Source organism: Lepidochelys kempii, chromosome 2, assembly GCF_965140265.1.
Source record: "Lepidochelys kempii isolate rLepKem1 chromosome 2, rLepKem1.hap2, whole genome shotgun sequence".
NCBI lineage: Eukaryota > Metazoa > Chordata > Testudines > Cheloniidae > Lepidochelys > Lepidochelys kempii.
In genome coordinates, this window is record NC_133257.1 from 104,944,182 (window position 1) to 104,960,517 (window position 16,336).

Genomic DNA, 16,336 nt, shown 5'->3' on the forward strand with positions numbered 1-16,336 from the left:
GCCTATTTATTTTTTATTTAAATGTTTTAAGAGATTACACAAGTTTAGGCCTTAACATATTTTGTATTAAATTCAGATTTCATTTTAAACAGGTTTATTTTTAAAAAGAAAAAAATCATTATAATTTAAACAAGTAAGAAAATTCAATTTAAATTAAAAAAAAAATCTGATTTTTTATTCTCTCCCCCCCCCAAAACCATCATTGATTTTTATCCACCCCCTAGAACCCTATATCGTGAATCCTAGTCCTAGGCTTTAATCTTAGGACATTGCATACTTCATGATTACTTATATAGCAACCAAAGCCTGATTGTCCTTTCTAGGGACAAATACGAGGACAAGGTCCCAGACCAGATGAGCAATACAAAATCTTTAAATAATAAGATTCCTTTCTTACATTTGAAGAAAACAAAGCAACATGGAATCTATGTATAATTGGTTGATTTATTTAATTGTTTTTAAAATCACTGCAATTGACAGAGAATGTGAGCTCCATGAAATGTACCATACATTCAACAAAGATGTATTTAAAGTCACTGATTTCTTAATTCTCTGAGGTGATCACTGCTACAGATAATTCCTTATATATAAAAAGTTCTGTAACTTTGCTTTTAAAGCATCTTTCAAGATGACATTCAAGAGAGTTCCTAGCCAAGTATCCCAGCTTTTCAAATGCTCTAAATGGAAAATGACTTTAGACACTAGCCCACTGGCTTCTCTTCCAGCATTTGCAGCTCTGGTATGAAAGAAACATGTTCACAGAGCATACTGTTTTTGGTAGTGACAGCAGACTGTTAAGAATCTGCAGACCAAAGAGTCCCAAAAGAAGAAAGGAAAAACCATGTTCATTTTATCTTCAGTAATACCTGTTACACAAAGCCAAGAGACCTTAGCAGCCATTTAGCTATTACACCCCTGTTTCAAACAACAATAGAAAAAAAGACCATCAGGTACAAAAATCTTAGTACTACAAGTTATTAAAAAACCAAACCATTAAAACATGTGAGAAAGTGTTTGCATACAAGTAGAAATACAATCCTCATTGAAGCAGCATACACCAGAGAGGACAGTCGTTAAGTTTTTAATTAAAAAGAGAAAAGCCCAGATGTTCTTTTAACACAACCAGAACATTTGGGAAAGGGAGAGGAATAAAACATTCATAGTCTGCCATGCCACAAACATTGTCTTTGTAAGGTCACTTCAGGCATAAAAGAGCATGGTGTCAAACAAAAAGCATGGAGTCAGAGTTTGACCATAGCACTCTATGCCAGGCCCTCAGATAGAACAACTTTCCTGAGTTTTGGTTTATTTGTGTAGATTTGGCAGTGGCCCAGGTAGTCCCCCTGCAGGCACCACAGACCAGGGCAGGTCCTACCTGTTACTCTGGGATGTACCAATCTCCTCTGCATCCAGCTGCCATGGCAGCGCTCGCCACCCAGCCATCCCAAAGGAGGAACATGATCAGCTCAGAGGCTGCTCCATAAAAAACAGAGGGTGCACAAATGCAATACTGTGCTTGGATCATGCCACACCCATACAGCCAAATCCTGACCCCACTGAAGATCATGAGAATTTTGCCAATGGGGCAGGATTTGGCTCATAGAAACAGAGGACATCACCTCCAAGAAATGCATGGGGAGTCGGATCCCAAAGGTCAAGACAGCCAGGTTGGGATTTATTTTAGACTGAGAGATTAAGAATTCAGAAACAAGGAAAGCCAAAGCACAATAGTAAAGGACAATTTGGTGTCAATTATCTGAAAATAAACATTCCTGATAGACTTTACTGCATTGTGACTATATGCTTTTGCTCTTCACAAGAATATGGCCACCTCCCGTTAAAGATGGTACATACCTAAAAGCATGGTAGAGCCAAATATAGCAGGTTAGTGAGAATACCTGATTGAAACTGAAGATGTAATATCCCAGGACTTGTTGCCTTATTTAAGATAGTGTATCTTAAATGGAATGTTCTCAGAAAACAAAATGTCTCACTGGAAATCTAGCACTGCCTTAAACACCAGTATCTGCAGGAAGGCAGCATTTATCTGACAGGAAAGACTGAGTCTCAAAGAAGAAGACAACACAGATAACTGTTTCTGGGACTCAGTAATCTCTCTCTATTCATCTCCTACAGGTCAAGCTAGGCTCACTATGGCAACTGGCTGAAGCCAAAGGGCTTGATAACTGAACATTAAAACTGTATCCACTTAGCATTTCCAGAGAAGTGCAAATTCTCAGAAAGGGCACAATGACTAATGTTGGCAAACATACAATTATATACGACTTAGATTATATAGAACATTATATGCCCCTCAGGCCTTCTCACTTTCCCTTCCAGCTACTATCTAGCTTTCTAAAAGAAAACAGCCTGGAAGAGTTTGAATAGCATAAAAACCATTATACTTCTCTTCACACCTATTCCTTTGTAACATTTGCGTGATTGGCTAACACAAGAAATACTCCAGAACACAAACTGGTGTCAGTTGGCAGTCAATAATACTAATGAGAATCTCAGTATTTAACTAACCACATTATTAGAAAGCAGACCCTGCTCTCTAGATTACTGCTTTACTTCTCCCACTCCAAACCTTAGTAACCCATTTTCATTGACACGTCTTTATTCCTGCTTTTCCCAATTTCTTAACCAGTGCCTAGAAATTTTTCACTAGCACTCCTGGCAGCGCCCGCCTACTGGCCCCATTCAGCACGGCTGCAGGCATCCCAACAACCCACCCAGAGTCTTTGTCACACACCATCAATAACCCAGTTGTGCACCCCTAATCAGACAGGGCCCCATTCTCTCCCTGAAAGCAGCTGCTTCAAAGCAAGACTACTTAGTTACGTTAGACTCCCTCTCTCCCTCCCCTTAATTCTCCCTTCATCCCACCTGGTAACTAGCTATGTCTTGTTTAGATTTGGCCATAGCATCATCCACACCATAACCTCCCTGAAACTATCCCTTACCTTGATCTATTCACTGCCACACTGATCCAGCAGTGTGAGTGTGCGCGCAAACAGTACATTTACATTTTATACTGGCTATTATTGGTTTACTTTAGATTGTTCACCATCCCTTCTCAGTCCCTTCCCCCCTGCCCACCTTCCTGATCCACTGCACCATCCTTTTTGAAACTTTGTCAGTGTCTTCATACATCACTGAAATATTTAACTCTGATATTCCAAGCTTACTTCAAATGTACACACTTTATATAAATAGGTAAAAGCTTCAGACAAAATATTCAATCATCTCTGTGGTTTATCATTTCTTTAAATAGCATTAAAAACACAAACATCCAGCCCTTGCAATTATGCACACACACACACAAATTTATAAGGCTCATAGGTATGTATGCAAAAAATAAACAGACTGTCTGCCCCCGACCCCATCCCCAGAAAAACAAATTCTATACAATGAATCTGAAACCAAACAGAAGCAAACCATTAAAAATACCAAACTTTTTATGTTTTCGAGCATTCTTCTCTCTTCTGTTTTCAACTCATCAAAATAGTATTTACAAGTGGAAGGAAAAGCTGCAGAGGCAGACTTCACAACACCATTGACCTGTAGCCATCTCCACCACGTGCTTCAGAGTGCCTTTGTACTGGCTGGGTGTGCAGCGTGCGATGCCGGCTTCTGAGGGTAGTAGCTGTAGAAGTAAACCTGTAGCAGGATGGCCATGTCCACAAAGACCTGAAGCAGGCCACATATTGAGAACTGGAAAGGAGCCTGGTTCAGGATAAAGTAAACAGTCTTGAAGGTATCACCACTGGTCCACATCAGCACCATCTTGACACTACAAAAAGGGACAAAACAAAGAGAAGAATTAAAGAGGGTATGACTTAGGAACCTCTTGGGGCTAACTGGCAGAGGGCACCGGAGATGTATAGTTTTCCTGGGACCCCCTGGGCCAGATGTATGCATATTAAGTTGACCAAAAGGTGGCATGTGAATTCTCTACCAAGAGCCCCCTGGTCATCTTAATCATTGCAAAATGTATATAGGATCATTTATTTAAGAAATTATGTATCTGTACTGAAAATTATGTTCTAAAGGTACATGAGTTAAGGCAGGTCACCAGGAGGTGATAAACATGCTCCTGTCAAGTAGGAGGGAAGAACCGCTTAGCTCTCTCCGCCTGGTCACCTGTGTACTGTCCGTTTCACAATGGAGGCTTTTTTTTTTTTTTAACTCCTGAAGGAATTCTGCACCAAAATTAAAAATTCTGGGCACAATATTCCAAAATATGCAAAATTCCACAAGTTTTATTTATCAATAAATAAATGCAGAGGCTCCAGCATAGCAGTGGGAGCACAGGCCACTGGCTTGCTGAAGGTGGGAGATCACCCTGCAGCCATCCACCCCACACTCCCCAGACACAAACTCAGCGATGAGGATGCACCCAACCCTGACACAGCACAAGGCCCGGGCACCCTGGGGCCCTGCCCTTCTGCCCCAGGCGCACCAGGGGTGGGGCAGACTCAATCAGGCAGGATCCAAGTGTGGAGGGGCTCAGTGTGGGGGAATCCAGGTGTGGGGTGAAAGGATTCTGTGTGGGGCAATCTGGGTGCAGGCAGCTCAGTGGGGAGTCTAGGTGTGGGGGGATCTGGATGCACAAAGGCTCGTTGGGGGTGATTCCAGGTGCAGGGGCAATGGGACTCTCCAGGGACTTCCAGGAGATTGGGGCTCAGCAGAGGGGTCTGAGTGTGCAGGATCTCAGCACGGGATGTCTGGGTGTGGGGAAGTGGTGCTTGGTGGGGTGGGAGTATCGGTGTAGCTAGTTGGGGGTCAGTGGTATGGGGCTCAGGGTGGTGCAGGGGATGGAGCATCAGGGTCAAGGTTTGAGTGCCGGGAACTCATTGGGGGGTGGTCTGGGTGCAGGGGTGGGGATCTGGAGGCAGGGGGTCAGTGCAAGGGGGGGCTCCAGATTCAGGGGTTCAGTGGGGTGGGGTGGGGTTCAGGTATGGAGGGCTAGGAGGGTTCCGGATGTACCTGGTGAGGCTTGGCAAGGGTGTCTGGGTATGAGAGGTCTGGATGCATGGGGGTTGGGTGGATGGGGGAGCAGCTCCCCGTACAGTGACCCCTCCCACCACAATTGAGTTGCAATGGAGGCAGGAAGCAAGGGAGGATGCTGAGCTTCCTGCAGCTGGGGGAAGTTTCTGGGGTGGGTCTGACACAGCCCCAGACACCTCTTGCAGGGGAAGAGGAAGTCCTCTACTCTCCTGCCTCCACCTCAGTCGGGACTAGCAGCTGATCCTGGCTTAGGGTAGGAGCCACTGGCTGGGGTGTCCCCAGCCCCGTGGTGATTTACCTGTCCGCCGGTTGCTCCATGTGCTTGATGTACCTACTCCACTGTGCAGTGGTGCATGACTGCTCCTGCAGCTTCCCTTTGCTTCCCTGTCAGAAAGTCATTTTTCTGCGGGAAAGCAAAGAAATCTGCAGGGGACATGAATTTTGCGCATGTGCAGTGGCACTGAATTCCCCCAGGTGTACTTTTTGCATTACTGAGCCTGATGCTAAATCAGGAGATTGTGAATTCAACAAGAGGAAAGATGTAGGAAAAAGCAAAAACAGCAAGGAAGTTTACAAGCAAAAACAATGGATTTGGGAGATATAACTGGGAGTACTGAGTACACCTAGATCCTTCACCTAGAAGACAAAGTGTTAGCGTGTCCTCTTTTTATGAATGGAGGGTCACAGCCAGGCTGGCTGGCAAATGCTGCAAAGACTTGGGGTGAGCTAAACTTCATTAGACAGGAACATATCTTGTTAGTTAAGTCTAGACTCTAGAGTGCATGTTACGATTTTATTTTACATATAACCATTTGTTTCCAATAGTTTTACTTGCTATTTCTCAAATTTCTATTCTTTGTTAAATACATTCATACTTGTTTTCACTATAAACACATCTAAGTGCTGCATCTTAAGTGGAGCTGTGATCTAAGGTGTAACTGGTAAGGGAGACACTCAGGATGATGTGTAGTTTGTAGCAATAGCCATGCTCAACTGCAGAGGGACAGCAGAGCCTCTGTAGGCTAAGAGGGGAGAGCTTGTGTTCCCCATGACAGGTGGAGTCAGGGAGCTGACATCCGGCAGGCACAGGCAAGGCTTCCTCCTGCTAAAGGCAGGTGATAGCAAGGGGCCTCACAACCCTGGGAAGTATTACAGGTGGAAAGACGTGAAACTTTTATATAGCTTTAGCTGGTTTAGCTTTACCAGACCATGACAGCATTGATCTACCTACATGAACAGTGGTCAATACCTGATGCTGCAGAGAAAGGCTACTACCAAGTCCACACAACACACTTAGTCCAATCACACAGTGCTCTAGTTAGGGGTGGATAATTGCTTTCTGACCCCCTAAAGCCTATAGTTTTGTTATCTTAGTACCTACAGACATGAATGCCAGTGGCCAAGAAGTTATCTAAATCCTTTTAAAAATCACGCTGTGATATTTGACTTGATGACATCCTATGAAAATAAATTACATAATTTTATGTGCAGCATAATCAGTGTAAGTAATATGGTGAACATCAGACTGACTTCAAATATCTTTTCACTGCAACACTTACGGCCTCCCGTGAGTGGCTCACACACACACCTTCTAGTCACTCTAAATAAACACTTAATGCGAAGAACTGATTTCTTGTACATCATACCATGCAATGTGTGCTCCAGAGTCAAAAATAGGTAGCCCAACAGTACGCACAAAGAAAACAATGAATATATCTGCAGCTGTTTATAGCAAGGTTAAAAGGCCATCAAGAGGATTTGCTCCCATGGTTTATACCTGTGCCAATGTCCAAACTTTAATACCCATCATTCCTCCCTTTTCTACTTTCATTTTGCTGCATCTTTGGCCTTTCCCTGCTTTCCCCTCACCTCCAGTGCATTTCTGGTCCTCCCATTCAAGCTTAAGGAGAAAGTATGGGGAACAGAAATAGATTTTAAAACGTAAAATATGTAAGGTTTTTCTTGTCGTGCCCTCAACATTGACAGTCAAGGATGTGAACAATCAGTTTCTGAAAGTTGGTTATAGGCTTGATATAATTATAACTGGAGAGCTTTTTAAAGGGGCAGATAAGCAATACTAATAAAAGCTTTGCAGTTCACAGTTATATTATCATAAATATTATGCAGCCCATAGATGAAATGTCAGAATTATGACTGAGTTTTGCCAGACTTGATTGTAATTCATCAAATGTAATGGTGCACACACTGTAGAAAAGGAATAGGGCCCAATGTTCATTTCCTAAACATTCAAAGGGGAGGAGGGGAAATCAAGATAGGTCAATTTGTATTTTGGATACAAATTTATCACCCTCATATGGGCTAAATCCAGTATTCCATACTCTAATCCTTACTGTAACAGGGGCCAAGGGAGTAAGAAGATACTGACCCATCACGTAACAGGAGCATAAGCCTTTTGCAACATTTATACCCCATGTTAGGTGACTGGGATCATAAAACAAAGATGAGTAACAATTTACATATTATGACGCGACCAAGGGATTTCATGTGTGAAGCTGCAAGCTGGACATATGATTCAATAAATAATAATATATGACGAGTTCAATCTCAAATTGTATACAAACAACAAGAAGAAAAAGATAAGGTAAGCCTAGTTCAGTCCTTCTCGTTCAGTGAAGGAAAGCACAGCCTTTCTGTGTAACAAATGCCACCAGCAGATTTTTTAAGAACAGAAACAAATCTGAACAGCTTGAATAAGTGAGACGGGAGTGCAATAAATTAGGGTACTTCATTTGCAGACAGCTGAAATGACTCCTCATGGTACTAAGCAGATGGATGTTTGCCATGCAGCTGATCGTGGACACATGATTTAACGGTGAATCTGTCATTTTACAATTTTGTTTGTCTGTTCAATAAAAGCATCCCATGCTAAACAAGTGTGTGCCTGGCCTGCCGTGTCTGGCAAAATGATATGTTAATTGTTTGGATAAATCCAGTTAAAAGATGCCCCAGAGATTTCAAGTAGGAGTCAAACCTGGGACCTCTTTCTTTGCCAGATATTCAGCAAGAAAAAACAAAGTCAAACGCACTTCAGAAAAGGGGGCTATTTAAAAATATCCCAGTCTGTTGCTACCCCAGAGTGTTTTCAGGGGAAATGTATCTCATCAGCAGTCTATAAACCCTGAGGGAGTTTGATCTCCTGGTGAGAGAACTATAGCCAAAGGCAAAAAGCTTTTGGATAAATCCAACGTAGCGCTTTCTGGGCAAAGCACATGCTGCAATGGCAATGCAGATCTAACAGTCACATGAGCCATGATGTCCAGACAAATCGGACTGTGAACTTTCATTAGGAAATATTTTATGATCTTGTTGTTTGCAATGCTGGTTAACAAATTTGGTGAGTGATCCTGCATGCCTGGCACATTTAAGAGATCCAGTGACTTCAATGGGAATTTCAGATGCTCAAGGAAAGTAGGATTGTGCCCGTGATGTTTGCCAGGACACACTCCAACACTCAGTGTTCAGAAGAACACCAAGTTATTCAGTTGCATATATACAATCAGATTGACATGAAATGAATATAGCTTAAAAGTCAACAATGTCAGACATCAGAAAATGTACATTAGTTGGGGCATAACACCAGGAGAAAATCTGCAAATTAATGCTGGGTTTCTGATTTTAAAAAATTGCTATGAAAAAAATTATAGATATATAAAAAAGCAAGCATATAATTGCGACAAACCTAATTTCACAAATAAATCTAGGCCAGAGGGCCCAGGAAATAACCAGGCCACCCTGCACATACTAGTGACCACACAAGTTCTCCCTACTCACACACCCTTATATTTACAATGTTACAGACATGCTGGTAGCACCACTTATTGGTAAGGTTGCCTAATACTTTCCACTTTAGCACTACCCCTGTTCTCAGTAGACTGTAACTTTACCAAACTGTAACCATCTGGGGTGCAATTTTCCATGCTGGGAGTCTGCCTCAGGCTGAATGTTTTTTGGAAAATTTCAGCTATAACAGTTTAGAAGTGTGAGCAACAGGAGTGATGTAGACTTTAATCATCCTGATATCTGCTGGGAGAGCAATACAGCGGTGCACAGACAATCCAGGAAGTTTTTGGAAAGCGTAGGGGACAATTTCCTGGTGCAAGTGCTAGAGGAGCCAATTGGGGGGGAGCTTTTCTTGACCTGCTGCTCACAAACCGGGAAGAATTAGTAGGGGAAGCAAAAGTGGATGGGAATCTGGGAAGCAGTGACCATGAGTTGGTTGAGTTCAGAATCCTGACACAGGGAAGAAAGGTAAGCAGCAGGATACAGACCCTGGACTTCAGGAAAGCAGACTTCGACTCCCTCAGGGAACGGATGGGTAGGATCCCCTGGGGGACTAACATGAAGGGGAAAGGAGTCCAGGAGAGCTGGCTGTATTTCAAGGAATCCCTGTTGAGGTTACAGGGACAAACCATCCCGCTGTGTTGAAAGAATAGTAAGTATGGCAGGCGACCAGCTTGGCTTAACGGTGAAATCCTAGCAGATCTTAAGCATAAAAAAGAAGCTTACAAGAAGTGGAAGGTTGGACATATGACCAGGGAAGAGTATAAAAATATTGCTCGGGCATGTAGGAATGAAATTAGGAGGGCCAAATTGCACCTGGAGCTGCAGCTAGCGAGAGATGTTAAGAGTAACAAGAAGGGTTTCTTCAGGTATGTTGGCAACAAGAAGAAAGCCAAGGAAAATGTGGGCCCCTTAATGAATGAGGGAGGCAACCTAGTGACGGAGGATGTGGAAAAAGCTAATGTACTCAATGCCTTTTTTGCCTCTGTCTTCACGAACAAGGTCAGCTCCCAGACTGCTGTGCTGGGCATCACAACATGGGGAATAAATGGCCAGCCCTCTGTGGAGAAAGAGGTGGTTAGGGACTATTTAGAACAACTGGACGTGCACAAGTCCATGGAGCCGGATGAGTTGCATCCGAGAGTGCTAAAGGAACTGGCGGCTGTGATTGCAGAGCCATTGGCCATTATCTTTGAAAACTCGTGGAGAACGGGGGAAGTCCCGGATGACTGGAAAAAGGCTAATGTAGTGCCAATCTTTAAAAAAGGGAAGAAGGAGGATCCTGGGAACTACAGGCCAGTAAGCCTCACTTCAGTCCCCAGAAAAATCATGGAGCAGGTCCTCAAAGAATCAATCCTGAAGCACTTACATGAGAGGAAAGTGATCAGGAACAGTTAGCATGGATTCACCAAGGGAAGGTCATGCCTGACTAATCTAATCGCCTTCTATGATGAGATTACTGGTTCTGTGGATGAACGGAAAGCAGTGGATGTATTGTATCTTGACTTTAGCAAAGCTTTTGACACGGTCTCCCACAGTATTCTTGTCAGCAAGTTAAGGAAGTATGGGCTGGATGAATGCACTATAAGGTGGGTAGAAAGCTGGCTAGATTGTCGGGCTCAACAGGTAGTGATCAATCGCTCCATGTCTAGTTGGCAGCCGGTGTCAAGTGGAGTGCCCCAGGGGTCGGTCCTGGGGCCGGTTTTGTTCAATATCTTCATAAATGATCTGGAGGATGGTGTGGATTGCACTCTCAGCAAATTTGCGGATGATACTAAACTGGGAGGAGTGGTAGATACGCTGGAGGGCAGGAATAGGATAAAGAGGGACCTAGACAAATTGGAGGATTGGGCCAAAAGAAATCTGATGAGGTTCAATAAGGATAAGTGCAGGGTCCTGCACTTAGGACGGAAGAACCCAATGCACAGCTACAGACTAGGGACCGAATGGCTAGGCAGCAGTTCTGCGGAAAAGGACCTGGGGTGACAGTGGACAAGAAGCTGGATATGAGCCAGCAGTGTGCCCTTGTTGCCAAGAAGGCCAATGGCATTTTGGGATGTATAAGTAGGGGCATAGCGAGCAGATCGAGGGACGTGATCGTCCCCCTCTATTCGACATCGGTGAGGCCTCATCTGGAGTACTGTGTCCAGTTTTGGGCCCCACACTACAAGAAGGATGTGGATAAATTGGAGAGAGTCCAGCGAAGGGCAACAAAAATGTTTAGGGGTCTGGAACACATGACTTATGAGGAGAGGCTGAGGGAACTGGGATTGTTTAGTCTGCAGAAGAGAAGAATGAGGGGGGATTTGATAGCTGCTTTCAACTACCTGAGAGGTGGTTCCAGAGAGGATGGTTCTAGACTATTCTCAGTGGTGGGAGAGGACAGGACAAGGAGTAATGGTCTCAAGTTGCAGTGGGGGAGGTTTAGGTTGGATATTAGGAAAAACTTTTTCACTAGGAGGGTGGTGAAACACTGGAATGCGTTGCCTAGGGAGGTGGCGGAATCTCCTTCCTTAGAAGTTTTTAAGGTCAGGCTTGACAAAGCCCTGTCTGGGATGATTTAATTGGGTATGGATCCTGCTTTTGAGCAGGGGGTTGGACTAGATGACCTCCTGAGGTCCCTTCCAACCCTGATATTCTATGATTCTATGATTTAGCCATTTCTGAGAACAAGGTTAGATGCAAATACATTGTTTTGCCCAATTGCCCATGTAGGTGGGAGGAAGACCTAGGTCATATGAGGAGCTGGGGGCAGGCGAAGGGACACTGGAACTAGCTGGCAAGGAGACTGGGAGTAGGAATCAATGTGGGGGGAGATGGAAGGGAACAGAAGGAGGAAATAAAATCTGACAAGGAGCTGAGGTGTGGCTGGGCAGAGAGACTGGGACAAGGGACCAGGGAGGGGAAGACTGAGATTGGATGAGGAGTTTGAGGAGGGAGACTAGAACTGGGAGCCAGTGAGAAGTGGGGAGAGAACAGACAGATCAGATGAGGAGCCAGAGGGGACTAGGAGTTGGGAGGGGAGTGTCTGGGAGTTGGGGGGGAAGGAGGAGATTGGGACTCAGTACATCCAGAGGGAGAGATTAAGACTAGTTGGGCAAGGAAATTGGGACTGGAATGAGAAGCCTGAGGAGTGGAGACCAAGACCATGGGACTGGATAGGCAAGGAGCCAGGATAAGAAAGAGAGAGGACGAGGATAAGGACAGGTTGGAGGGGATGGGGAAGAAGGAGTCATATTTGGAGGGAATGGGCAGAAGAGTCTGACTGCTAGAGCACACTCTGGAAAGGAACCCAAGATTCCTGAGTGTCTCTTACCCTGATGTCAGCAAATATCTGTGAAAAAAGCATCTCTCTCATCCCCCTTTAGTACTGGTCCACATGGAGGACAACAACCTACTGCTGCTATCAGTTATGCTGTTACCTCAAGTGGAAGAGATCCATGCAATGGATCGAAGGGTTCCAACCATGCCGATGACCATGTGGGCGTCAATATGATGCCACTTGGAGTTTCTGTTTTTTCCTGTGGAAAACAGCATGTGATCACGCAAGTCAAGACTGTATCATAATGCACAGGCACAAGGGGGCTGAATTAAGGTTGCGCGCAGAGTCCTCTGCCCCCGCCAGGGGCCGCAGGGACATGGTGCCGGCCACTTTCAGGGGCGGGGCGGGGCCAGGAGCGGAAGGGAGCCTGCCCTGGCCCCGGGGCAGGCCGCTGCCACCCCAGAGCCGCTCCAGGTAAACGGCGCCAAGCCAGAGCCTGAACCCCTCCTGCACCCCACCCCCCAACTCCCTGCCCTGAGCTCCCTGCCTGCACCCCAACCCCCTGCCACACCCTGCACCCCCCTTACACCCCAACCCCCTGCCCTGAGACCCCTGCTACAGCCCTCCTGCACCCCAACCCCTCCCTGCACCTCTTGCACTCCACACCCCTCCCTGCACCACTGCTCTGAGCCCCTTCCCACACTGTGCACCCCCTCCTGCACCCCAACCTGCTTCCCTGATCCCTCTCGTACATGCCGCACCCCTCCTCTGCCCCAACCCCTTGACCTGAGCCCCTTCCTGCACACCTCACCCCCTCCCAACACCCCGCACTCCCTCCCACACCCCCAACCCCTTGCCCCAGCCCTACATTCATGGCCCAGCATGCAATTTCCCCACCGAAAAAGTTTGCCCACCCCTGCATTAGACAATATCTCTTTCCACAGGCACTGCCAAATACTAATTTTTAATATGCTAACATAAAATAAATCCCTGAAACACTGCAGTTCTGCTGTTCAGTGACAGCACATTTCATATAGATTGTTGTACAACTTACTTTGCGAAAAAAATTGTATGCTTGTTCGTTGTAGTATTGTGTGCGCTAATACTGCAATTTGAAGTCATATGAATTACAGAAACTAGAGTTGGAAAATATCTATTGGCTCACCTTGTCTATACCCCGCCAATAAAGAACTGTTCTGTAGAAAGCTTTTCTTCCCCCGAATAGTTTTAAGTGTCCTAAAGGGAAACCTTTCCACTGCTTCACTTGAGAAGCTATTCCACAGTCTCACCCAGTGGTTCTCAACCTATTTACCCTTCTGGGCTGCATATGCAGCTCTCTCTGTGTTATGTGGGCCACATCCACACTATATATATATACACACACACACACACACACACACACACACACTCTACCTGTATGGCCCTGAGGATGTCACATGGGCCTCAGCTGTGTGCTGATTGGGCCGCAAGCAGCCCACGGGTTGAGAACCACTCACTATTTGGAAATTTTCTCTAATATTTGGGCTCAGCACTCCTTATTCAGACATCACTCCCACAGAACTTAACCTTCGCCCTTTCTTCACTCCATCTATCCATAGCCTGACCGCATGTTCTTGCATGATTCTCCCTTTCTAGTACACCGTTCTGCTTTTACCCTCAATTCTTTGAGCATTCTCTTGTTCGTTACACCTTTCTTCCTCTGCCTTCCAAAAGAAACAAGAACTTCTAAAAAAAGTTAAGGCACAAAACCCCGTTCCCTCTCTCTGCCCCCAAATCATTATTAGCCTCAAAATTTGATGCAACAACACATCAAACTAGCTGTCACTTACAAAGCAGCACATAGGCAGAACCACAGTCTGCAGAACTTTGGTTGGTACTTGGCACAAACCTACACAAAAGGAAAGATGTAACAGTCCTTGTTTTTATTTGTTCCATGGATTTTCTCATAACAGTGTTAAATTACCTACATATGCAGAGTGTTAGCACACAAAACCAAAAATATCCTACAGCTGGAGGATGTGAAGAGATCAGACATTAGACAATGACTTCCGTTGTGAAATTCCACAGTGATTTGACCACACATGCCAGCACACTTCAATAAAAATAGCAGCTACGTCTTGCCGGACTGTAATTACAACCGTGGTATAGCTATGAGCGTAGTGCTAATTTTATTCAGTGGCCAGCCAAGGGACCCAGAGTCCTAAAGTTCATTTCCAATAACTGGAAGATGGATTTAATTTATCAAACTTTAGCCACTTAAAATGTTATTCGCTGCCCTCTCAAACCAGTGGAAACTATGGAAATCAACAACATTTCTGTGACTTTCAACTTTCTCATCAATTTTTGTGAGAGTTAGGCTATGTCTACACTAGCACTTTTGTCGGTCAGAGGTGTGACTGACATAAGTTTCACCAACAAAAGCGATATTGTCCATTTAGCTTATACCAGTTCAGCAAGCAAAATAAGTTATACTGGCAAAAACACACTGAGGCTGGTATAACCATGTTTACACTAGGTCTTTGTAGGTACAGAAATATCAGGCCTGGTGTACCCTACAAAGTTTTGTTGGCAAAATTTGCCTTTTGTTAACACAGCTTTGCATGTGTCCACACCCAAATCTAATTCTTGCCAGCAAAACCCAGACTTTCTGTTGCTAAAATAAAACCTCCCCAAACAACAGAAGTCCGCTGATGACATACTTCCACTGGCAAAATGCCAGCGTGGACACTGCATTAGTCCCTTCTGACATATATAGAAATTGAGGGTCTGGAAGTTTTAAGTGACTAGCCCAACATCATGCAGAAAGTCTGTGGTTAGGCACAGACTAAAATGCCAGATTTTCTGAATGAGTCCTGTACTGTGACCACAGGATCACCCTAGGATCAGCTACAGAACTAGTTTGCAAATCTTGAACAATTTGAGGAAACATTTTAAGATCAATAGTTAGCAAAAGTTGTGCTATATAATTAATAGCTTATATTTGCACATTTAAGGTGAAATTCTGACTCTGTTGGTGACACTGGCAGTTTTGCCATCAACTTTAATATGGCCAGGATTTCACTCTTAGGGAAGAAGAAAAGGAGTACTTGTGGCACCTTAGAGACTAACAAATTTATTTGAGCATAAGCTTTTGTGAGCTACAGATCACTTCACCTCTCCAACACATCATCAAGGATCTACAAACTATCCTGAAGGACGACCCATCGCTCTCACAGATCTTGGGAGACAGGCCAGTCCTTGCCTACAGACAGCCCCCCAATCTGAAGCAAATACTCACCAGCAACCACAAACCACACAACAGTACCACTAACCCAGGAACCTATCCTTGCAACAAAGCCCGTTGCCAACTGTGTCCACATATCTATTCAGGGGACACCATCATAGGGCCTAATCACATCAGCCACACTATCAGAGGCTCGTTCACCTGCACATCTACCAATGTGATATATGCCATCATGTGCCAGCAATGCCCCTCTGCCATGTACATTGGTCAAACTGGACAGTCTCTTCATAAAAGAATAAATGGACACAAATCAGATGTCAAGAATTATAACATTCAAAAACCAGTCAGAGAACACTTCAATCTCTTTGGTCACTCGATTATAGACCTAAAAGTGACAATTCTTCAACAAAAGAACTTCAAACACAGATTCCAACGAGAGACTGCTGAATTTAAATTAATTTGCAAACTGGATACAATTAACTTAGGCTTGAATAAAGACTGGGAGTGGATGGGTCATTACACAAAGTAAAACTATTTCCCCATGTTTATTCCCCCCCCCCCCCCCAGTTCCTCAGATGTTCTTGTCAACTGTTGGAAACGGCCCACCTTGATTATCACTACAAAAGGTTCCCCCCCCCCCCCCCGCTGCTCTCCTGCTGGTAATAGCTCACCTTACCTGATCACTCTCATTACAGTGTGTATGGCAACACCCATTGTTTCATGTTCTCTGTGTATATAAATCTTCCCACTGTATTTTCCACTGAATGCATCCGATGAAGTGAGCTGTAGTTCACGAAAGCTGATGCTCAAATAAATTTGTTAGTCTCTAAGATGCCACAAGTCCTCCTTTTCTTTTTGTGGATACAGACTAACATGTTCAGCTAATATTTTCAGGCTCTGCAAAGCAGCTCTTCTACATCAGGTCTCCTTACAGAAATGTCAAGTGTGCACACTACTGGCGTTTCTGCCAGAGAGACTGACCTGACTTTAACATGGAAGCAAAGGCGGGAGACCATGAAATCTAAATGCTATGCTAT

The 16,336-nt window shown here is 44.6% G+C and overlaps 1 protein-coding gene across 4 annotated transcripts in view; it reads right to left on the bottom strand.

The window, feature by feature from the left end:
- Positions 1-426: 426 nt before the first annotated feature.
- The window catches only part of SLC66A2 (solute carrier family 66 member 2), a 110,113-nt gene continuing 94,203 nt past the window's right edge, over positions 427-16,336 (bottom strand). For 2 of the 4 annotated variants that reach the window (XM_073331843.1, XM_073331842.1), the window contains one exon: positions 427-3,796. In XM_073331843.1, the coding sequence (XP_073187944.1) occupies positions 3,589-3,796 (208 nt within the window). In that variant the 3' untranslated portion in view covers positions 427-3,588. The remainder of the gene's footprint in view (positions 3,797-16,336) is intronic. The other 2 variants (XM_073331846.1, XM_073331844.1) reach the window with 1 other exon arrangement.